Source organism: Varanus komodoensis, unplaced genomic scaffold (assembly GCF_004798865.1).
Source record: "Varanus komodoensis strain SLA01 unplaced genomic scaffold, ASM479886v1 scaffold31, whole genome shotgun sequence".
Taxonomy (NCBI): domain Eukaryota; kingdom Metazoa; phylum Chordata; class Lepidosauria; order Squamata; family Varanidae; genus Varanus; species Varanus komodoensis.
The window spans coordinates 9,226,172-9,250,896 of NW_025335780.1; the positions used below are offsets into that span (position 1 = coordinate 9,226,172).

Sequence of the window (24,725 nt, forward strand, 5' to 3'; positions counted from 1 at the left end):
AGTGATCCGCTTTGTTAGGTGCTGCTGGATGGTAGTTAGAAAAGTGTCAGAGAGCAAGGTATGATTGTGCTGAGGTGAGGTGCCTCCACAGTGTGGTGCTGGATTGCAGCAAAGGGCAGACATGCAGGCACTCGACGTACCTTTCGAAGGGTCACTTTTGGGGCTTTGATACACATTCATGACTGGGCACACAAAACCAGGAAGGGACGAGGAGAGAGACCCCACTCACGTCAGCAATCACCACAGAGGAGGAGGTCAGCTTAGAGCAAATTACATCCAGGGAAGAAAAGAAAGATGGAGACAAAGAGCAGCAGCAAGATGAAAGTGCAGCAGGAAATGAAGGGAGGGAAGAATTCTTCTCCATCTTGGATTAAGGTCATCCAAGGCAGAGAAAAATTCGGGAAGCACAGTGCTCACCAACATACTTAAGCACTGAGGCCCAGTTTGCAAGTAATGGCAGCCCATTGGTTCTGCTCACCCCTTTTACTTGTTTGCTTTTACACAGTAACCCAGGAATGCTATTTCTGAGTTATGCTCTGTGACATGTGAATGTTGGGTAGCTGCATAAGCCAGAGTTATAACCCCTAGTTTATACCGGGGGCCTGTTCCTGGGTTCTTCCAGGGTGGCGAGCCAAATGTGTGCATTTGGTCACTGGGGTTGATACTGCAAGCTGAAGAACCATGAACTTCAGCAGTGCGATTTTAGGATTTCTCCCAAAATGTCAAATTCTCCAGCATGTAAAAATACTCTATGCCGTTCCATCATCACTTCTAAAATTACTCTGATGAATAGCATCTTTTGAGGTTGAAAAAGCCTTGTCCAAAATCAAGGACAAACTCACAGCATCAAAATTAACATTTGGAACAAAGTTGGGCTTGTAATTATAGCATTGCGTACATTTTGTTGCCAAGCGCTTTGCTCTTTCTTTCTTTCTTTCTTTCTTTCTTTCTTTCTTTCTTTCTTTCTGCCAAACATTCCACTGTTTCTCTTATGTGTGTGTTTCGGCAAATAACATGCTGTGAAATAGCAGAGATATCAGCTTTATTTGGCTACTGTGTTTTGTATAACATGAACAGGTTAAACAAGTATTTTAATGTGTTATTTTGATAGAAGAATATACTTACCCGAGAGTAAGCTCCACTGAACTCAGTTGTATTTCTTACTGACAGTTACAGTAAAAAATGGATAAAGCTTATGGATGTTGCCCTTAGAAGAAATTCCCATTCATTTCAATGAAGTTTAATAACAGGGTAGTGGGTTTGGGATTGTTACCCTGGCTTTAGGTGCAAATGTACTTACCAAACTATATCCACAAATCAGACTAGTACTTAAACCGCAATGACAACAAGCAACAACAATAAATGAGAATAACACTGGGTTGCAAATGTCAATCTAGTTGGACATGGATCAGGAGCTTCATTTTCACCTGCTGTTTAGAAATCTCATTTACTTTCAAGTTTTCTGGAAATGAAGACAGAGACTCCATATTACAGGTGTTACTTGAAGATACTCACATCAAGCTGAAGGAAAAAAACCCTATATTTGCTATGATTTGCCTATTATAGTTCTTTTAATAGCTCTTATCTTTGAAATGATAAAGCAACTCTTTAAACAAAATAACTAAGCCTGTACCCAGACCTGAATTTGGGGAGATTCATCAATAATTTAAGATACGCAGATGCTACTAGCAAAGAGCAGCAATGAATTGAAACAAATCAGATGCAAGTGAAAGAACCAAGCGCAAAAGCAGGACTACAGCAGAACATTAAGAAAACAAAAATCGTAACTACAGAAGAATTGCACAACTATAAAGTAATCAATGAAGAAAAGGAAATTGTGAAAGGTTTTGTGTACCCTGGCTTAATCATTATTTCAAAGGAAGACTGCAGCCAAGAAATTAAAATACTGACACTTGGAAGGGCAGCAATGAAAGAGCTTGAAAAGGTATTCAAGTGTAAGGACATTTCAATGTAGACCAATCATCCACAATAGTATTCCCAATCAATGGGTATGGGTGTAGAAGCTGGACAGTGAAGAAAGTGGACTGGAAGAAAATAGATGTGTTCCAAACATGGTTCTGGAGGAGATCCTGGAGGAGAGATCAGACCAAGCCAGAACTTTCCCTGGAAGCAGAAACAGCAAAAGAGCTTGTCCTATGTCAGGCATCCCACGAGAAGGCAAGACTCACTGGAAAAGACAATAATGCTAAGGAAAGTGGAAGGTAAAAGAAGAGAAAGACCAAATATGAGATGGATTGACTCCAAAAAGGAAGCCACAGCCTTTGGATTACAAGAGCAGAGTGGGGGCTGAAGGAAAGGTCATTTTGGAAGGCCTTCACGACCACAAACCTTCCTATGCATCAGTTTCTGTTCTTAGTAAAAACCAAAATGAAGATGGACTTTCCAATGCAACATAATGCAGGTGTGAGGAAAGATCTGGCTTAACTGGAACTCAGTGTTTTACTCACAATATTTTTCATACGCTCACTAGGTGGTGACTGAGGTATTCCTAGAAGTTGCTCCTCAAGTCCATGATAGAGTTGCGGTGAAACTTGGCAGAATCCACGTAGTGTATGCAGACCTTCTTATGTGACTGATCGGGTCTTAGCAAGTCTTGGAAAGTGAGATGAGCTGAGAACAAGTTAGTGAATGCTCATGGAACGAAGGTCACAAAACAGCAACCTTCTTCTGCATCAGGTGCAACCGCATGAACAAAGGCCGCTGAGCATGGCATAGAAGAGGAACTCTGCTTGCGCAGTGTGTGGGCTGCGGCAAAGAGGATTAGAGTCTGGGGAATCAAGCTGATGGATTCCTGCTCTCAAAACAGATTCTTCACATGTTTCTACTCCACACCTACCAAGCCACTTTTCTCCTGAATAGTTTCATGCTTTTAACAACAGTTCTGTGTTTTTAAAACAAATTAACATTGTGCATTAACAAGTAAATTAATAAGTTTATACCTACACTATAAAAATATAAATCAAGCAAAAAGCCCTTAGATGACCTGTGGACTGCCAGGGGAAGAATGAAGGGTGAACCTGTGTTTGAGTTGCTGGCATATACTTTTGTGTTTCAAATTCTGGAGCTGGCAGGAAATTGTTAGGCTCAGATCACGGCTGCGGAACTTAAAGTCCATCTTTAATTGCATTGGTTTTTACTATTATTTCAAGGGGGTGCCCTTGAAGACGGTCCGGATACTTCAGATGGTGCAAAATAGAGCTGCCAGGCTGCTGACGGGGACTGGACGTTATTCTCACATAACCCCAGTCCTCTACCAGCTTCACTGGCTTCCCATCGAAGTCCGGGCTCAATTCAAGGTGCTGGTTATCACGTACAAAGCCCTTAACGGCTTGGGAGCTGGTTACCTAAAGGAGTGCTTGCATCCATATCTGCCCGCCCGTCCCTTGAGATCGGTGGCAGAGGCCCTTCTCTGGAAACCCTCTGAGAAGGATATTAGGAGGGTGAGTACCTGGAGGAGGGCCTTCTCTGCGGTGACGCCCCACCTATGGAATGGGCTCCCCAGAGAGGTCTGCCTGGCACCGTCGTTATTTGCTTTTTGGCGCCAGGTCAAGACCTTTTTATTTAAATGTATTTTAATTGTTGATTTTATTTATTGATTTTAACATTTTTTGCCAGGATGTCTCCAATATTTTATGTAATTGTATTGATTGTATTTATTTATGGTTTGGAAGCCGCCCTGGGGCTTATGCGAATGGGGTGGCATATAAGTTCTCCAAACAAACAAACAAACAAACAAACAAACATTATAAATTTCATATCCCCTTCATGTTGAAACAGACTGTGCAAGGCTTAATTTCAGGATGCAGCTTTTCAGTTACCTCCACTGTCATTTTCATACTTTAATAGCTCTTTCTTTTTTTTAGATTCCAAAGACAATTGGATTGTCAACAAGGGCAAGGGCAGGGGCCCAACCCATTTCCACTCCTTGGGCCCACAAAGAGCCATTGTCATTGGTACAGTTTTAAATTAAATACTGCTGCATTGGTAATGACTGGAGCATCTGCAAAATGTTTGGATCTAATTTTCCAAGACTGAATCCTCTCTTTTCTTTTTTCTTAAGAGCAGGAGGTCTAAATGAACCCTCGTTTTATGCATGCTTGACTGGAAATGGAGTTTTCGCATCCTTTAGAGAAAGAGCCAGTTGATTTGCTTCCTTGGTAGGTCCTCTACATATTATGCTACAGTTCAGAAAAGCTGACAGAAACACACTTTCTTCAGCAACATGCCAAAATATCCCAGTACGTGAAAGACTTTGGATGTCAAAATTGGCGAAATGACTGATGCGCTGGCTTCATCTACTTTGCCACCTATTAGAATCTGTCTTGTACTTTAGTGCTACAACAGATTTTGCCTGGCTTCTAATTTAGACATTTATTTTACTTACAATCCTGCTTGATTAACTAGCCCAGAATCATGCCATCGATTTCCACTGGTGTGGCACTCAGCTTAAATTTCCTGAGATCTGAGGGAATTCAGAGGTGCAAGTAATTGGACGGCATACAATTTTTATAAATAAATAATAAATAATTCCACTTTGTAATGATATTAAGCACATGACTATAGGTTGAAGACATATTAATAACTTGTTTCTATGCCTCCAATATCATATCGGTCAATATTCTATCAATATTAAAATTAAAGAGAGCACGTTGTCCACGTTTGACAGAAATGCAATTGTGGGAGTGTTTGTGTATCGCCTAAATCATAACAAAGAGGGCGTGGCCTAAAAGGTTCCCCTAAGCGCATTCTTCATGGCAGAAAATACACAAAAAGTAGACTTAAAACATAATCATCCCATGGGTTTGTCGGCTGCAACACCTGAAGCAAGTTTCAGCTATTATTTGCCATAATAATTTACCTTCAAAAATCTACAGTGTGGTTATAAAATAACTCTAGAGTATATTGATTTTGCCATTGGGTGTCCTTTGTGCTGAAGTAGCATGGGTGTAAACATGTTCCATGAATTTTCTGTGAAAAATGGTCTAGAGGTGTATTTTTTAGCATCTTGGGTATCAGTAGTTTGGTAAAAACCAGAGCATTTCATTGGACAACATGTACCTCACCAGATTTTCCCTGATTCAGTCATTCCTGACACCATTCCTGACACTATTGTGACACCATCCATTACCACACTGGAAAGACTTGTGTTTTTGCAGATAAGCATTAGTTACTTCTTGTTCTGTGCTGATAGTTAATTCCTTGGAACTACTGAAAGTTTATGGCATGCAAATTAAATAATTTCTGGAAAACATCACAAGGTTCTATTTAGGTTCACTAACACTTTTGAAACAGAAGTGCACTTTGTAATGTTTAGCCTATTCTGTTTGTCTTGAGTCCACACAGCTTTAAGACAGAAATGTTTACTCGGAAGTTGTGACTTCCTTCAGGCATTACTTTAAATCTGTATCTAGCTGCTGCATTTTTTCCATTAAAGTAGCTTTGGGGAGGGGGGTATCCATGCAGACCCCAGAGAGGAGGGAATGGTTAGAGCCCTGCTATCATCCACACGAGGGTCTGATCTGACCTGGGAGCCTGTGCTAGAGTTAAATGAAAGAAGATGTTGCTGCTAGATATGGATTTCTCTTTTGGCCCGAGAGCAATGGTACCCAAACTATGTCCCACAGAACCATAGGGTTCTGCAAAACACTAGATCTCAAATATCAAATTTAAAACTGATTTAAAAATGAAACCACATGAGGCCAACTATCCGATTCAGTTGGCATCCAAGCAGCAAACAAGGAAATGTATCCTCTCATTTGGTTCCTAGGACTGTATTGCCTAATGTTGGAAATAATAAAAAGAATTCATTTGGGATATTACCATGTAATCACTTCATTCATTCATTATATTTAAAGTATTTTTTTCTTTATTTCCAAACCCACTCGGTTATGCAAAGCACTTAGGCAATGGGACAGATGAAAGAAGGAAAGACATGGTTTCACAAGGCTTGGTAAAACTCAGGGATAGAGTTAGAGTTCCACGGAAAAATATGTCTTCAAAAAGGTCCCATGACCGAAAAAGCTTGGAAACTACTGCCTAGAGTATGCATAGGAACATAGCTTCACAACACAATGTGAAACATGTTTAATTGGGCCCTCTGATTTTAATGGGAGTAAATTTCAGGGTTGGCCCAAGACGTTTTGCTGAGTGAGGCAAAAGACAGGATGACATCCTCCCCCAGTCCAGACTCTTTCTTCAGCACTGGTGATAGGACAGCATCTTCCACTGCACCTATAGTCTTATCTTCAGTTCTGATTGCCTTCCCTGAAAAAGTTCATCACTGAGTTTGAAAAAGGACAGAGAAAGACAACAAATATGATACGGGGCTGGAAAAAACGGGGGCTGTTCAGCTGAGACAAAATGGGAATGAGGGGAGACATAATAGGGGAATTTATTGCTATGGAGAATAATGCGTGGTTCCCCCTCTCCCGTAACACCTGAGCGCAGGGTTATCCCATGAAGCTGACCGATGGGTGATTTAGGACAGATAAAGGAAGCACTTCTTCACACCGTGTATCATTGAACTGTGGAATTTGCTGCCTTCGGAAGCGGTGATGGCTGCCAGTCTGGGCGGCTTTAAAGGAGGACTGGAGAACTTCATGGAAGAGGCTATCTGTGGCTACTAGCCTTGCTGGCCGTGTGCTCCCTCCTTCACCAGAGGCAGCATGCCTGTACACGCCAGTTGCTGAGCAGCTGGGCAGGGGAGGCCGTTAATCCGGCCTGCCCCTGGTTTGCCACGGTGTGCAGGGAGTGCTGGATGAGGCAGACCTTTGGCTGATCCAGCAGGGCTTGTCTTACGATCTTACCTACCCGAATGCACCAGCGAACTCAGGGAGCCCAGGGCAGGCCCTTGGCTCTCAGCTCTCCTCTCCAGCAATGCCCATCCAGGTTTTAGCTATTGATCAGTTTCAATACAAGTGCTTGCAGGTGGCTATGAAAAATGCAGGAATTCCATATTTCTGTTTGCACCAACAGAACATTTTAATAGAACCAACGTCTATTTGCTTAGCTAGATCACCACTATGTAGGCATTATACCTATAGTATTGTACAGACTCCCCCCCTTCCAAACAAAACAATTTCCCTAAATAAGAGTAAATATAAATATTTTTTATTCTACAAACACAGAAAAATTATTCAAAACATAAAACCACTGTTGTTGTTTTTTTAAACAAAAAAGGGCACAACAGACCAGGGGAGGACAGGTAGGAGAGGCTTGAGGGATCTACTTTTTCTCTTAACAGAAGCCTACCGAGTAGGACCTGATGCACACAGGTGGTACCGGAGCAGAGCCTTCCGTGAGGGACATCCTGGGATGGCCTGCCTTCGCAAACACCAAACTGGATCCGAATTACTACACATCAGGGTTTCTAATAGTGTATTTTAAACACAAAATGTGTTGTTATTAAACAACCGGGAGTTAGAGAGCCTTCCAAATTGCCTTGAGGTCTGACAGTAGATCTTGCTCTGTTTTCCACCCATGCCTATAAAATAAGAAGCTAACATATGCCTCTCACATAGACTGTTTTTGCAGTAGCCATTTTTCCTGTACTGCAGATACTGAATTTGCAAACCAAAACCATTATCTCACATGAAAACGAGGCGAGTGGTGAGGGAGCATCTTGTCCAGAAGCAGGATTGAACTGCAGGAAATGGGCTCGCTCTCAAGCAGGATCAGTACCTTATTTTGCCACTGCTTCAGCAGCAAGTTTAGTGACCGAAGCAGGGATGCAGCTGATGGTGGAGTCCCTCAATACTTGTTCGTTGTGTAAACAGGACGTTCTTCTACTTAGTGCTCCCTAAAAGGATTTACACTTCAAAAGAATAATATTGATTTTGTCCTTTCTTAAAGCACATTCCTTGCCCAATCGCATGGAAAGAATGTAAGAAGTACTACTACTACTACTAAGCAACCGGTCCAAACAAACGGTTTAGTAAAGGAAGAAATATGCTCATGGGATGTAAGACAATGAAAATTGGGATCTTGAGAAGTACTTCTAACACATCCCTGCCATTAGGAAGAATAAGGCAGCGGCCACAATCCCCTCATGCTGGGAAATTCAGAGCAGGGGTAAGAAGCTGGACAGGGTTTGCACCCTCGGCCTTGCATAGCCTGAGCTAGCCTGGTGCCCTGTAGGGCTGTGAAGGATACTGACCACTGCCAGTACTGAAATAGAAGATTCAATTGTTTGTACATAGGATCGGCAGCAAAGTGTACACTAAATTATGCAAAATAAATTGCATTTGAGATTTAAGCTGATATGGTGTGTTGGGTAGAGTCTTGATTGTCTCCAGTCAGCTGTGAAGCCCCCTGGTTACTTTGGGCCATTTTCTGCCTCTCATCCTAACCTACCTTGTTGTTGCAAGGATAACATGGAGAGGAGGAGAACCTTGTAAGCCACTGTGGTTCCTTGGAAGAGAAAGAAAGGCAGGATATAAATGTAAAATACTAATATTCATAATAAGTCATGGGGATGTCTGTGACAAAATCACCTTTGCTGCAAAAAACAAACTAATATTTGATTGCAATGTTATGCTATCTAAAACAAAACCCAAAACAAAACCCACAGAGCCTTATATCTGGACAACCAACCAGCCCCAACAAAACAGCACTCCTGCTCCGTTTGCAATTTTCATGAATTAAATCTTTAATTGACTATTACCAACTGTCAGCACTTGGCTTATCACTGTAAGATTAAGCGCAGGAGAGGCATTTCCCATGGTTTTTTCTGGCATGGAAATGGACACCCTTTTGGCTAAAAAGTGATAAGGAACAGATAAAATGAAAGAATTCCTTAAGCTGCAAGACTGATAGTGGTACTGAACACTGTGGGGCAAGGTAACTAACCAAACTGAACCCAAGCCAACCACCGTGTTATACTTTGACCTACCCGTTTGTCTTCCCCCGCCCCCCCCCCCCCCCAGCTTTTAGAAGCAGAAGCAAGCAGCATCAGGGAGAAATTGATTGAACCTTGCAGAAAGATTGTTCTTGCATTGCAAACTGTATTTGTCCCATCTACTGTGAAATATAAAAGCCACATTTAGGGTGGATGCATGTGAAGACAGAAACTACCGTACAACTGACAGCATTCCCCAGCCAAGGCTGGGGATTTTAGACTTATTCTCTAAAGAAGCAAAGGGCTTCTCCCGTACTCCGTACCCATTACTCACACCCCTGGGATCTCTGGTTAAGAAAAGAACCTGATAAAAGCAAACAGTATCAGCCTAACTCTCATAAACAACGGGTGAGATGACAGGCCTGCATTCACACTGCACCAACTCGGAATGAAGGTGATGCTTCAGCTTGCGAACAATCTTCTCCGTACAAAGGTAAATAAATCCGTAACAGGGTAATAGTGGAAATGGTTTAGCCTAGTGTTTTCCTTCACATGCTAACCTTTAGTGTGGAACTTTTTCGTGAAAGTGTAGCCCGTAAGAGATTTAGTGCATTATTTGCTGTTTGTAGCACGTAGGTTTTGTAGAGGTGACAGGTCTCTTCTATGAGCAGGTTTCAGACCATCTCATGTGGGCTCAAGCTCCAGAACGCTAGGTAAGCAGAAGCTTAGACAGATGCCTCCATAGGTCTGTCCCATGCTCAGTGATGTTGTCCAATGTCACAATGTGTGTTACCCTCCATGCACCCCCACTTTGCTAAGCTTGCAGGCCAAAGGCCAGGTGGGAGGATGCGGTGCCTGGAACCAACAAAAATGCCCCATGTCGTAGTGGTCTTGTGGAACCAGACATGTGGCGGATGGCTTTGAGCTGCGGTATTATATAGATCTAGATCATTTATGGGTGAGAGGGAAGAGAAGGTTGGACCCAGGTACTTAGTTATACTTAGAAAAGGCCCACTGAAATCAATTAGGCATAAGTTATGATTCCATTGATGCCAATGGATTTATTTGAAGTATTACTAAACCTGGATCCAACTTGGTATTTTGCTGTATCATCCATGATCAAGCTGTCCAAAAGCTGTTCTATGCATTCTTAATATTTTGTGTTGTGGTGGCACATTTAGCAGTTTGATAGAAGAGTTTTCTTTGGGGTTGTACCTGTGTCATGATTTATCTGTTCTACACCTGGGAAACTTATGCTATGAGGCATTAAACAAAACACATGTATTTATTTATTTAAAATTTGCGTATACCATCCACTACTGAGCTCTTGCAACAGTCTTTACAATAAAACAGAGTGGAGCACAGCATCCAAATTGATTTTCTATACAATACAACCTCACATTAAAATCAGACTCAGACCTTAACATCATGGAAAAATAAAATGCTTTATTTATAAATAGGCAAATGTCTTTTAAACAAAGCAGAATGCAGAACTGTGGGCAGCATTTTCCTCCTTGATTTCACAGGAGATTAGAAGTGCTCGGAAATCTCTGGTGGCAATCAGCTTTTCAAGTGGCCTTTCTGTGTACTTGTTCACTGCTGAGGGCAGATAAGGTAGAAAACATCACATCACTTCCTGTGAAGGTGGCCATAGGACACACCTTGACTTGCACTCTGAGCATTTCATCACTTGGCAGAAGATGCATTGGGTTTAGAAAAACAATAGGGGCGAGACTAGCCTCTGATGTAACTTGGCCATTTCCTGGCCTATAATGAATAAACCTGCCCTCAGGGCATTCGTGTATAAAAATGAATCTAGCAGTGGTTTTTATATTCCTATTGAATGATCAAGCTTTATATTAATCTGTTTTCTATAAATATCTATTTTAAATTTATTTTGCGCCATTGGTTTTATTCCCAGCCCTCTGCTCTTTCTTGGAACACTCCTAAAGTGCTCTTTCTGCCACTGAGAATTCTGTCTCATCTGCCCTTCCTTTTATTGTATGATTTGTATTGTCTCGGGTCTTTTTTTTTCTTTTTGTTTAACCCTATGAACAACCTTATGATTCTGCTGACTCATCTGGGTTGCTAACTTATAAAAAATTCCTCTCATGGGATTGTCTAATTGTTCCCTTCCTCCTTTAGTTTGCAAATTGCATTTGAATTTGAAACATACGTTTGAACTGGAAAAATGGCCTCTCCTCCTCTTTTCGCAGAATCCCAGTCTGTAAATCGAAAGGGAGCACCTTGTTAAGATTTTGGCCCCGGGATGTCAGCAACCTCCGCCCGCTGCTCCAAGATGCTTTTTCCAAGGGTGGCAAAGGCAGTACTGCAGCCAGATCCTGGACCAGCCTCCGCCAACACGGCCAGGATCCTCAGATACCTGCCGGGGGCCGCTGAGTGAGGTGCGCCCCCTGCAGTTGCCCCTTCTCTCCGTAACAGCAACCGGTTTCTTCGCGCCTCCCACTCCAGCTCGGGGCTTTGCCACCGTGACCCGGCGCCCGCCATCCCCACCGCCTCTTGCCCGTTTTCTGGCCAGGAAGCCCCGAAGACCGCTGCACGAGCTAAGCCGATGCCATGCTTAATCTCAGGGGCGCGGCAAGTCTCCTCGCTATTTCTGGGAATCCTGCGGTCGCTGAGAGGGAGCGCAGTCTTAGGATCGCCAGGCACCATGAGCCCTGCTCCCTTCCAAGCATGCCTACCATGTGCCCTCATAAGCTTTCTGCAGCAGGGCACTTCATCGGACGCATGCATATGATAGGAAGCTCGAGGCTTGCATGCAGCCGACAGCGATAAACAACTCGTAATTTCTAGCTTTCGGGGGCACCTTGGGAGTCTGTCTGTCTGTCTGACAGGCTGAAGAGCGGCGTAAAAAGGCTATAAATAAGTTCTGTGTGGGGCAGGGTGCAGTGCGAGCGGTGAGTCACTTCCCCTGGCAGCGCTCCCCGACGCCCGGTGCGCTCGCCCGGGTCTCACGGAGCGCTCTGGGGGCAGGCCGGGCCGACACCGCCCTCCGCGCGTGGCCTCGCCGGCGCCCCCTCGAGGCCGCCGCGGCCGCTGCGCGCGAAAGGAGCGGGCGTCAGGCTTGCCGGAAGCGCCGCCTGCCCGGGCTCCGCAGGCGAGGCGCACGCAACGTGGTGCCGGCTGGCGCTGGCCTGAGCCGAGCGGGCGCGCGGAGCCGGCTTCTGCTCGCGGCGGCTGCTGCTGCTGCCGCCGCCGCCGCCGCCGCCGTCGCGCGTTCCCTCCCTTGCCCGGCCGGCCGCAGCCCCGCGGAGCCGGCCGCCGATGGAGGCGCTTCCCGTCGGGGAGGAGAGGCAGAACCCGCTGCGCGATGCCAACTTCTGCTCCCGGCTCTTCTTCTGGTGAGTGGCCGCGGCGGCGGCGGCGGCGTCCTCCCGCCCCGCTGTGATCGCGCCCCGCCGGAGCAGCCTCCCCTTTGCCCCGCTTTGGCCGCGATCTCTGCCGGGGCCTCGGGCGCCGGCTGCCTTGAGCAGATGGACAAGTGGTCCTCGCGGTGGCCGTGGCAGCGTCCGGCATGGGGCAGGGATTATTCCGAAAGCGGAAGAAGGCTCCCGGGAGCTTTTTCGACGACTGGGGTCACTTTACTTATGTGTTAGATTTATATCCCGCTTTCTTCCGACGAACTCAGCGCGGCTTATATCATTCTCCTCCTGCTCTTTCATGTTCGCGCTCCTCCGTTCAGCCCTCGACGGCGAGAATCAGTGCGAGCGCCCGTGCGCTTATTTGTTTATCTGTGTATTTATTAAAAGCTTTTCTATCCCGTCCCCTACGGAGCGTCTCGGGAAGGCTTGCAATATGTAGAGTGCAGTGCCTGTGCCGTGTGAACCCAGCGCTGCCCGCAGGTCGGGCTAGCGGCTCGTCGGAGCGCCCGGCAGCCTTTCTGCCATCGAGGCGCAGACAGCTGGGACGCGGCGGCTGCGGAGGCTTGAGCTCAGCCGCCCGTCGTCAGAGGCAGGAATCGCTGCTCTCGAGCAGGGCAGGCGAAGCCATGTGGGATGCTTGAGTCCTTACTCGGAGTTGCCTGTGGGTCGGCGTGCAACTTCTGGAGTAAATGGTTTTGACACTCTTGGAGAAACTTATATTAAGTAAAGGGGCTGGCTTGAAATCATGCCACTTGAAAATGTATTGAGCTGTTCCGTGGGACTGGCCAAGAAAGTGTTCCACTGAAAAGCGATGTGAACGTGGCTTGTAAATAGCTCTCTCCAGCACTTTATCTGTCCATGAGCCACACTTTGACAACCCATAAAAATTGTGCTGAGTGGCTTGGATGGCATGCTATGCCAACCCAAGAACAAACTGTCCCAAACAACTCTCCTGCAAGCTCCTGGTTCTCATGGTGGCTTGTTTGCATGAAATTACCCATGTTGAAAAAACATTGTAGGTTCAGATGTCACACTAAGCCACTCTGCTGTGGGTGAGTAAGTGGAATCTTTCTGTTAAGCCTGTTAGGGCATAATCTTATGCAAGTTTGTGAGAAGAAAATTAGTACATTTTCTCAAGGGTGGATTTATTTAGAGTGATTTAAACCGAGAATCCCCCTCCTTTGATTTATCCAATTTAATTTAAATCAAATTTCCCCTTTTGCAATGCATGCATTTCCTGGACAAGGAGTATATGCTAATTAGTTGGCTGTATCAAATTAAAACATTATAGTTTGCATTGAAATAGAGCTTTTATAGTCTTAAAAGCACAATCCAAAACTGTAGTCATTTAGTTCACTCCCCTAACAACTATACAATTAGATCTGTTTAGAAATAGAAGGACTCTAATGCATTTGCGTTTGGCTCTGTGTATACCAAACAAGATCATTTACTTGCAGTAAAGGCCCAGAATCTGGTGCAGAATTAGATGAAATGCAGACTGCTTCTAGAAATGCTTTGACATTGCAAGACAAAAGTAGATTTGTTCTGTTAGACCGAAAGTTTCAATTGATAGAGTCATCAGTATTCATCATTTTTATTTTTTATTGCAAGTCGATGCTTAGTCATGCGTAATCTTGACCGCAGGTAAAATATTTTTCCTTTAATCAGTGTGCTTGATAAAGGGTCATGAATTCAGCTTTAAGAGCGAAATGTAGCTCATATTTACTGGTATTAAATATAAATTTAATTTCAAACTAGGGTGAAAGAAATCTGGTTTATTATCCATTTTTCTCCATATTTTAAAACTTGTTTTTACCCACATTAGGTAGCATTTTGTGAGGAGGGGAGACACATGTTCACAAACTGGTGGGACACATGTGCCAGGATTAGCTGCAGTTCCTGCACACAGTTTTATTGCATGTTTTTCATCATAAGTTAATGCTCTTCTTGGACAAGGTGGAGAAACAATCTCATATTTTTTCTAGGACTACTCATTGCTCTCTTCTTTTTATTCTGTGGTGTTGCTGGGCCCTGTTCTTGACTATTTAATTGGGAAGTACTTCTTTCCAATTAAATTAAGTACTTTAAGTAATTATTTTTAAGTAAATATTTTAAGTAATTGTTTTTAAGAACTACTTCCTCACACAGTGCATTGTTAATCTATGGAATTTACTGCCACAGGAACCAATGTTGATGGCTTTAAAAAGGGATTGGGCAAATGGATGGAGGAGGCTACCAATGGCTGCTGGCTTTGCTGGCTATATGCTGCCACTGTTATCCAAGATGGGCAGGTGGAGCGTTGTACCTTTCCGGCCTGAGTGATCCTGCAGGCAGCTGGTTGCTGTCATGTGAATGGAGTGCTGGACTGGATGGACCATGGGCCTGAGCCAGCATGACTCTTCTTAGCTTCTTCTTAGTCCTTCCTCATTCAGATCATGCCTCTACCATGAACCCAGTAGGTGGCCCTAGAGTTTAGGGTTGTTGTTGTGATGTGCTGTCAAGTCATCTCTGAATTGTGGCGACCTATGAATGAAAGCTCTCCAAAATCCATGACAGCCCTACTCAGCTCTTTCAAATTCAAGTCTGTGGCTTAATTTATGGAGTCCATCCATCTCATATTTGGTCTTCCTTTCTGTCTTCTGCCTTCAGCTTTCCCTGGCATGATTCTCTTAAGGCTTCTTTTTTCTTTTTAGCCTCGGTTCCCTGTCTTCAATTTCAAGCAGACAATAGCATTAACCTGGCACACCAGGCAATCTATACTACAGGGTAACGTATAAGAACTTTGTGCACTTTTTGAAATTAGCTGGTATCATTGACCACATTGGCATGTCGCAACAACCCCTGAATTCTAAAGAATTCAGACTTATTGTGAATGAGCTAACATGCTGGTATTGCTCGTGTTACAAATGAAAATAAACTATGGCCCTTCCATCTGTAAGTTGTACCATGAGGTGTGAACTGAGAAAAGCCGAAATCCTGAGCCATGGTTTGTCTTGGACTTAGGACTCTGGTTTGTCTGAGGAGAGACCATCCAGATTTCCTAGATTGCAAGTCATGCTGAACCATAGATGGGAAATGTACAGGTATTTTTGGCTGGTTCCAACTGCTCACAGGATGAGCCAAGCCGAAGGGGCCAAGCAGCGTGCAGCCATCTCATTCACAATCAGCTCACAACACTTTGGAATTGCCAGAATGAGCCAGAATACCCTGAGCCTTATGTCTTATCAATGGCTCCACCAAAGTGGAATTTCCACACGTTTTTTCATATTTGTAAGGAGCTACTTTGAAAATTGGGAAAATGGTGTGTAATACTCTCCTTTGGTGTCCCTTCCTTAGGTAAACCAATCCTCTAAAGAAGGGTACAAATGATTCTCCTGATTTCTAGTATGTGTAGTTATTTGTGTGTGTGTGACTGTTAGCTTGGAGCCGCAAGCTACCTCCAAGATCAAAGGCAGTGTGTGTCTACCTGTTGTTGTTGTTTTAAATAATGCGATGGAAAAGTGGTGGTTTTGACTCAGAGGACCTTCCCACAGTTCCTCAAGAAGTAGAGAGCTCCATTAGCAGCTTCCCTCCATCTAGGCACACACAAACAGACCCATGCTAATGTGGCATGTGTATTTTTGTGTTGGTTCTGGCAGGTGTGTCATTGGAGTACGATTACACAGTAGTACCATCCACACAAGGAGATGATGATGATGATGATGATGATGATGTCCTAAGGGCTAACATGCATCATCATAGTTCCCCTCCACTGAAGTACAGCTGGAGGCTAATTCCAAAGCTGCCTACCAGATTGCTCCTGTAGGTGCATCCTTCTCCGTTCTGCTCTGATGGGTCACTTGCGTTCGTTTGCATGCATTGCCTTGCGGTTGCAGGTTTTCTGCCTTCATTCTGATACACACTTCTGGAAGGGAATCGTCTTCCTGAAATAAGTCATGGAGCATAGCTTGGTTTTTCGGCGCCAGGTAAAGACCTTTTTATTTAAACATCATTTCAATTGTTAAAACATATGATCTGGCCTGGGCAACTTCTTCTTCCTTCTCTTTCTCCTCCTATATTTTTATTTTATACTGATAATTTTAATTTTGTATTTGTAAATCAATGTATTTTTTGTATTTTTATATTTAATGGTAATTTATTATGTACTATTGTATTTCCATGTATTTTATCATGTTGTAAGCCGCCCCGAGGTTTCGGCAAGGGGTGGCATAGAAATGTTATAATAATAATAATAATAATAATAATAATAATAATAATAATAATAAAGTGATTTGATGCCAGTGCCCACGTGTTCTCCAGTGTGTGCCAAAATGGAGCACAGCAGTCGATCCAGACTGTAGTGGATGGCAGTTTGCAAGGGCCTGTTGAAGGTGCGCGGTCCGGACAGCACAGCAGAGGTCTGTCTGCCAGGCAGTAAGCGCTGTTGAACAAATTGGGGCGTGGGTCTGTGTACACATTTGTAGGAGTGGCATCACTTACTTTATTGTACATGGCATAAGAAGCTGAAATTCATTTGCCAGTGGCTTTTTGGTGAAAGGCCTAGAACTGATGCAGACCACGCCTCCGTGGCATTGTGCAATAGACCCAGATGGGCTCAGGGCCTGTCTGCACTTAGGTCTATTCAGTAAACACTGAGGAATAGCCATGGGGCCCTCTGAGAAACTGGCCAAGGCTGGGTCGTATGTCATTCATGCTGAAGCTGTTTCAAAATCTCAGATTCTGCACTTGGGGTGGGAGGAAAGATGTTGGCGTGCTTATTTCTTTGAGGAGGTTATTTTACTTGTAATATTTGGCCTTGCAAAGAGTTTAGAAATGTGTGCCAGGGATTAGAGTGGGATGACCTTGAAGGGGAGAGGGCACAAGGGGTTAGATGAGTTAATTGTAATAGGCAGCATTTTTGTGTATTTAAAGTGTTCCACCGTTATCTCCTGATCTTTTTGCACACAAAAATTGCATAAGCTTTTGGGATCTCCAAATCTCTTAATCAGGCAGGACGTTGCGAAAAGTAGATGTGTCTGTTTGTGTGTGGAGGTGGCAGGGGAAGGAATATGGAAAGAAAAAGAAAAAAAGAAAAATGTTAGCATCTGACTTGATGGTGAATCCAGGGTAACCGTGCATTCAGAGTCCTAAGATTAAGTAGGAGGGGAAGTATCTGCAGATACGTAATAAGGTCATGTGATGGTGGCAGGCTGGACCTGCAGCTGGCTTTAGGTTTGCTGTGGGAACCAGAAAAGGGCTAGGGTTATATAGGGTTAGGATTGTATATATTCCCAGCTTGGTGAATATAGTCAGTCTGTGTATTAACGGAGCTGTAGATAATTTTCAATGCAGTACTAAGAACAAAGAATATTACTTCAGATCTAGTTTAAAGAAGATCATTCGGATGAAACATTTTTCAGTTCCTATGCCTTCATGTTTGGAATAGATGAGAGAAAAGGTTGAAACTTAAATATAATAGTAAAACCTTGTGGAGGGATGATTAATAAGTCTCCTGCAGGCTGCCTGGCCTTCGAAGGCTACATTCCTGCATTCCATGATTGAGCAATGCACTGCCAAAATTGTGCACACCAAAATGGTAAAATATATATTTTCCTGTAAATAAAAGGGTGCTTGGAGGGAAGTGACTGGGGCTATAGGACAACCTGTTTCCTGGACAACCTGATTCTCACATGATGCATGCATGGTTGAACTTGGTGAACCATATCCCTGCTTCTGAAAACTACCTCAACAAGATGGGCAAGGATCAGAGAAAGCACCTTTTAAACGGATCCTTTGCTTAGGCTAGGATGTTAAAAACCTAGACCTCTCCATTGTTTTCTGGTAGGCAACACTTATCTCTACCCAGGGGAAAAGCAAAATAGCTTCAATAGGAATCAGAAAGTTCCATCTCCAGACAGTTGAATTGTTCCTATGTTTTCCTATTTCTGTATTTACTTTAGTATAGAACTTAGAAGGCATTTCTGCTTCCCACACATTAGTAATAACCATGGGGCTCAACTTTGGTCTGAGAAAGAGCCATAACTTCATCAGGGCCTGAAGATTTTTCATTGTATCTTTGGATATACAACATCTACAGCAAGGATACTGAATCTTAAGAAAATCTGGCCCAACTTTCCCTCTGGCCATGTCCCTTTCCCCAGGCCGAGCAATTTTCCTCCAAACACCAGTTGCTTGATGGTTTTCCCATTTTTGGGTAGTTTTTTCTTCATTCTGAAGACATAGTACTGTCCATTCCGGTTTCCCCAAGCCACTCACTTGTGGCCCTTCAGATGGTTTGTCCTACAGTTCCCATAAGCCCTAGTCAGCATATCCAGGGGTAAGGAGTGATGGGAGCTGTAGGCCAAAACATCTGGAGAGCTATGAATTGGTCGTCACTGAATGGAGTTCCTCTAGGCATAGAAAGGAGAAGCTGGCCACCTGCCTTACGGATCATGCGTCTCCTCTGTGGTAGGGAAACTAAGAAAAGTGCACATTAGCTAGTTTCTTGCTCAAGAGTTTCATGTTTATATGCTGAACCAGATATTTGTCTAGTTATTTGGGAACAGATGTCTCTCAAGCCTTGTAACATCTCATCTTTCCCCATTTCTCCCCCCACCCCCCACATCTTTTTAAAAAGATGTGTTGTTTGTGTTAACTCGGCAGACTTGCAGCATCTGGTTCTCAAGGCCGAATGTACTCGATTGTCGTGGCCAACCTTAATACCCTTTGTGACTTGTGTAGCTAGTTTTCATCGTTCCCTATTTTGTATTTCTGGTGACAACAAGTTAAGATCCACAAGAGTCAAATTCCACTTGTTTGGCTTTGCAGAACCAGTGCTAGTTTATAGGCTGCTATTTCTGGGATTGATTTGAAAAGGCTGTTGCGGTTTGGCATGTTTGGGGGCAGTGGCTTTGGAAAATGTAGATCGAGATCATTGTTGTTTTTAATATTATGAGCAGTTCTTGTGAGCTAAGGCATGGGTGAATTTCTTTTGCTGTATTTATATGTCCTCTTGTTTGATCTTGCGTAGGAGTGACTTGTGATCTTCCAAGCTGAGCACAGCTTACCGGCCAGATGCCTGACAACCTTTCATCTCTCCTCGAAAACTTCTTCCAGTTTTTGCAAATGGCAGCAAAAGAGGTCTGCTGGAATCCCAACAGGCCGCCTTGCCTCACGCGCACGCTGCATTTAGTGTGGTAAATCACAAGAGTTGGACTAGCCTAGTCTAAACAGTCCTCACTGTTTGGAAGTGTTGCTGGACTTACCACCTAATTAAGGATGTGTTTGCTTGGAAGTAGGTCGCAATGATCCCGGTTTTGACAGCTAATCCAGCCTTCCCAAAGCTGGCACATTTCCCATCAGCCTCATCCAGCATGCCCCAGGATGTTGGAAGCTGTAGTCCAATACATCTGGAGCATTCCAGTTCTGGAACAGTGAGACTAGTTCCTTGCATGCAAATATTGTCCATGCAGGTCATTAGCAGTGATTTCTATCTGATCTCCTAGCACTTCCTGGAGAGGTGAGGGGAAGGAAGTGGGTCAAAATGGGGCCTTCCTCCCTGGGCAGCACCTTTGGCACACGTTTCCAGACCCCCTGGCCATTCAGTCTAAACGAATGCAAGGAGTGAATTCTATTCCTTGGGAAACAAGCAGTGGCTGAGATAATATTCCTTCTAGGAAATATTAATAAATAGCATATTCATTCCAGAAAACTCTAACCCTAAGCCCACCTGAACCCAAAACATAGCCTTAGTTCATTTATTATATTTAAATCCCACCTTTTTTTCCTCTTCCAAGGAAATTAAGGTGGCTTACATGGTTTTCCTTCTTTGCTTCATTTCATCCTCACAACAACCCTGTGAGGTAGATCAGGCTGAGAGTCAGTGACTGGCTCAAAATCACCCAGTGAGTCTCATGGCTGAGCGAGGACCAGAAACAGGCTCTCCCAAGTCCCAGCCATCACTCTAACCACTGTGCCACACTGGTTATGTCAGATGTGGAGCAGGCTCGGGAGTGAGAAAGCCATAGAAACGGAAGGAGCTGCTCCATTCCAGAACTCCTGAATGAGGCCCCTTGGCAGTATGGAATTCACCTGGCCACCTGCTTGACTACGCCAGGTGCTGCAGTCTCCTGTTTGCAAGAGTGTTGTATAATGAGCACAGAGACTCTCGCTCTGCCACTGAATGGAGCCATGCCAAACCAGGGCCCAGCAACTTGAGGCCCTCCAGGGGTAGCTGGACCGTAGGCTGGGCTGTCTATGGCTGATCGGAATTGATGTCCACCAGCACCTGGCAGGCCATACTGCGCGAACCCCTCTTCTGCTGTATGAGTTTCCCCGCTCCTTTTAATAATGAGCCCACAGAGTCAGCCAACAGAGGTTTGATGCTGGGTTGGAAGTACTGCCAGCAGGTAGAACAGGTATAGACAACACACAGCCTTCCAGGTAGACTACAGCACCGTTCCACAAGCCTGCCTGGTCTGTAGTCAGGCATAGTCCAAACAGCCCAAAACTGCTGGAGGGCACCAGGTTGCCTATTCATGAGCTGAATGAGTGGGAAGACATTTCTGTTTTTTTCCTTAGAGCCACAAGGAAAGTGCTGACCATGGCAGCAACCTAGTGGAAGGAAGGGCTGGTCCCATGGTGAGGGCCAGGGGGTGGGAACCATGCTCTTAAAATCCTATCCTTTCCAAGCTTGAATAGAAGAGAGCATTAAAGCACCACTAATTAATAAGCTAAGCAAGAAAGACTTCAGTGAGAGTAAAGCCCTTGAGGGGTAATTGAAAGTCCAAAGGGCACTGAGTCAGAAAAGCTTTAGAACACAAAGCTTCTCACAGAAATAACGCCCCCCCCCTCCTCCTGCCTGTTTCTCAGGGCAGATACAGATTAGGGAACAAAAATGAAGGTAGTGAGAAGAAATACCAGCCCGGAGGAAAGACTTCTTTACTTGCTATGACACCAGCAGCTCATTTGGGTCAAAATAGCAAATTGCAGTTGATTTTCGGGTTGTTAGGAGTTGCAGAATTAAAAGGGTTTTTTTTTTCTAAACCCTTCTTCCTTTTGGAATCCAGCAGCTGAATCAGAGGCTGAATACCAGTGGTAAATGAGCTGTTTGTACGGTGCCTCTGGCATAAGCTAGTCACTGGTGTCATCCTGGAGAGCGGGAAGAGAGCTTTACTTTCCTTTTGAACCTGATAAAGAAGCGAGGGAGGTGCAGACTTCTTCCCATCATTTGGCAGGGCATGTGGCTGACATGTGGTTTCATGCACACGTTCATAGAACCACAGATACGGAAAAGATAATTTAGGCCGTGGAGTCCAACTCGCTGCTTTATTCAGGAACTCAGCTTGTCTCTGCTTGAATTGTTCCAGTCGTGGAGAGTTCTGTTGCCTGACTGCTCTGACCCTTAGGAAGTTTTACCCGGTGAAATATAAATCTCTCTTCGTATCACTTAAGCCTGCTGTTGCGTGTCTTACTTTCTTGGAAACAGGTTGTTCCTTCCCTTCCCTGGGTCAGCCCTTATTTAGTACTTCCAAACCTGGGAGCTGCATTCACAGTTGGATGATGAAGCACATAAAGAAGAGGCTAAACATGCAGCAAAACCTCAAAACTAGCATTGATAATGTGTATTGCAAGCTGTTATTTATTTCCATTTCTACTGCATGGGAAGGGATCACCGACTTTAACTCAGCCTCCCATGATAAAGACGGAAATGTGCCTTCGTTACAAATGTTACAAATTGCTTGGACTGAGGGGATGACCAGTGAAGAAGTATTAAAGTGAATGCTTAAAGACCAATAAAACAGAAAATTAAAATATTTTGGTCATGTCATAAGAAATTGGAAATGGAGATCATTGCAGCTGATTATTCAAGGATTTCTTGCCTGAATCACCTTAGACTTAGAGAATGGGTTAGGGGCGATGCAACATCATTATCTGGAGTGCCCACATCTAAGGACAATCTAGCCATGAAACTTAAGAGAAGAAAGGAAGAAAGTATTATAAACTGTCCTTTAAGCAAACTTAATGTGTTTCTTTCCTTTGTCAGCTATTGTTTGGTATTCACATTGTTACAGTTAAACTTTAATTTGTTTTGGTTTAGTGCTTTAGTTTACTTTAAATTTTGATTGCCTTGTAAATGTGGCAGTGGCTTAGATTTTAGAACAGAAAGTTTAATGGAATTAAGTTTCACTTTACTGTCATTCTTAATGCATTGATCAGTTTTCCACTGATTGCAAAATTGTAAGGGCTTATACAGCTGAATACAGTGGGTTATTTGTACAAATGACAGTGCCTGACATTCATTTTAAAACGAATAAGAAATGCGAAAGGTGTTCAAGCGACAAACTCTGTATGGTTGTAAAGGTCCTCAGAAGCAAGGGTCCTCACGCTTTTTGGACCCATAGGCACACTGGGGAATTTGAGAAGCTCCTGTGGGGCCCTCACAAAGAGTCGCTGCAGTGCGGGGCTGGCTAATCTGTTTTGACCACAACAGTTGTGCCTGTTGAGGAGAGAGAAATGACGAGGCTAGAAGCTGGAGGAGAGGAAGAAATCGCTAAGTAGAGAGGAGAACATGCACGAGACTTGAGGGGGGGAAGATGGGGACTGGAATAGCGAAGGCAGGGCCCAGGAGAGAAGGGGAATGGGCCAGGCAGAAGGGGTAGAGGGGAGAGAAAGAGTTAGAGGAGGAGGAAGACTGCCCTGGCATTTTTCAAGATTTCTCTTACAGCCTTTTTTTAAAGGGGCAAAAAGTAGAGTGCTTGGCAGGCCTTCACGGGGTGGGGAGACTCCGAGAGCGCTCCGTGAGGTCCCCTGACTGGGCTCCAGAGTTTGCATGCAGCAGCAGAGAAGCCCAAGTAGGCCCCACAGCAAGCTTCCCCAGCCGGTTGCTCTCAGATTTATTGGACTACAGCTCCCATCATCAGCAGTCAACAAAAGCAATGGCCAGGGATGATTTTAGCTTTCGATTTATTGCATTTATGCGTATATCCTTTCTTTCCTCCCAGAAGGAAGCCCAAGGAAATTCTTATTCTTTTGTTTTACTCTCACAACAGCCTTGTGAGGTAGGCTAGACTGAGAGTTGGTGCCTGGCCCAGACTCATCCAGCTAGCTTCAGGGCTGAGGGCTAGAAGCAGGCTTCTCAAGTCCCAGTACAACGTTGGCTCTGATGGGAGGTGTAGTCTGATCTCCAGACAGTGCCAGGGTGGGAAAAGCTGCCCATAGGGTTTTTCACCTGGTTTGAGGAATCATCCCAGAAGATGCTGAAGGACTAGGAGATTTGTATGGTCCCTTAGAGACTCTGGCACTGCAAATTTCCATATAGCTGTAGCTATCTAGATCATTAAAAGCACAGCAGTAGCAACAAGAGCAATTCATGTGAATTACAAGAATAGATGTATTTACATTCATTTACATACACACATTATTCTGTAATTGTTTACGTATCACTTATGTGTCCGTACACCCAGATTCAGACTTCACAAAACATTTCCCCCTATTTTAAGAGTTACTTGTAAAGTTCTCGTCTCCTGATTTCTTTATTGATCAGTTAGGATTTTGCGGTAGGCTGTGGGGAAAGTCTGCACGGTTGGAAATATGTAAATAATGTATGTGTGAAGGGATATTAACCTGTGACCTGCTCTGGGTACTGGATTTCTACTTTTCTGACTATGTAAGCCAGTATCTTTGAAAGGGGTGTGTGTGTGTGTGTGTGTGTGTGTGTGTGTGACAGAGAGAGAGAGAGAGGGGGAGAGAGAGAGAGAGAGAGAGAGAGAGAGAGAGCGCGCGAGTGAGAGCGAGCACGAGCGTGTGATAGAGAGAGAAACCATACAATTGACTTTTATAAAGTTATGTCTTACTGTTTAAACAGGTGGCTGAATCCTTTATTTGCTACTGGCCATAAACGGAAACTAGAAGAAGATGATATGTATAAAGTGCTTACGGAAGATTCCTCGAAAGTGCTTGGAGAGGAATTGCAATCGTAAGTAGCCACCTGTTGGACCTTTTCTCTTGTGCAGCTTAGGTTCTGTGCCATGGCCTTTCGTCCTTTCCAAATCGAATGACTCTTGAATTGTATGAGGGAGAAACTTTTAGTATTGGGATGGCGTATAAAAACTTTAAATAAAATAAGTAAAACTTTAAATAAATGAATAAATAAATCTGATTGGCATGTTTCATATGTAATAACTGTCCTTGGGTTTAACAGCTCATGGTGAATCAGGGCCACGTGGCAACTAGTGAGTCTGTCGCACTCCGCACACTCACCACTTCTGTCGTTTTTTGCAAACACAAAACAATCCATGCGTGAGTCCAGCATGATTTACTTTGCTGTTGGGTTAAAACTCCAGATTGCGTCTTTCTCGACACCCCAGAGTGCCAGGTTTGCATGGCTTGACAGTGATCCAGGAGTCAGTGTTTTATCCCACCTGTTTTCTCTTGCTCTGCATTGTAGCACTTGTTACAGGGCAGGTTTATATGAGTGTGTGTGTGTGTGTGTGTGTGCGCACGCG

The 24,725-nt window shown here is 44.1% G+C and overlaps 1 protein-coding gene across 7 annotated transcripts in view; it reads left to right on the forward strand.

The window, feature by feature from the left end:
• Positions 1–11,184: 11,184 nt before the first annotated feature.
• Positions 11,185–24,725, forward strand: part of ABCC4 (ATP binding cassette subfamily C member 4) — a 166,134-nt gene continuing 152,593 nt past the window's right edge. For 2 of the 7 annotated variants that reach the window (XR_006415474.1, XM_044437826.1), the window contains exons 1-2: positions 16,512–19,415; positions 24,086–24,196. Coding sequence is in view for 5 of the 7 variants with exons in the window: in XM_044437826.1 (XP_044293761.1) it covers positions 19,294–19,415; positions 24,086–24,196 (233 nt within the window). In the remaining 2 variants the exon portion in view is untranslated. Of the gene's footprint in view, positions 11,263–12,060; positions 12,220–16,511; positions 19,416–24,085; positions 24,197–24,725 lie in introns of those variants that run through there. The other 5 variants (XM_044437824.1, XM_044437822.1, XM_044437823.1 and 2 more) reach the window with 5 other exon arrangements.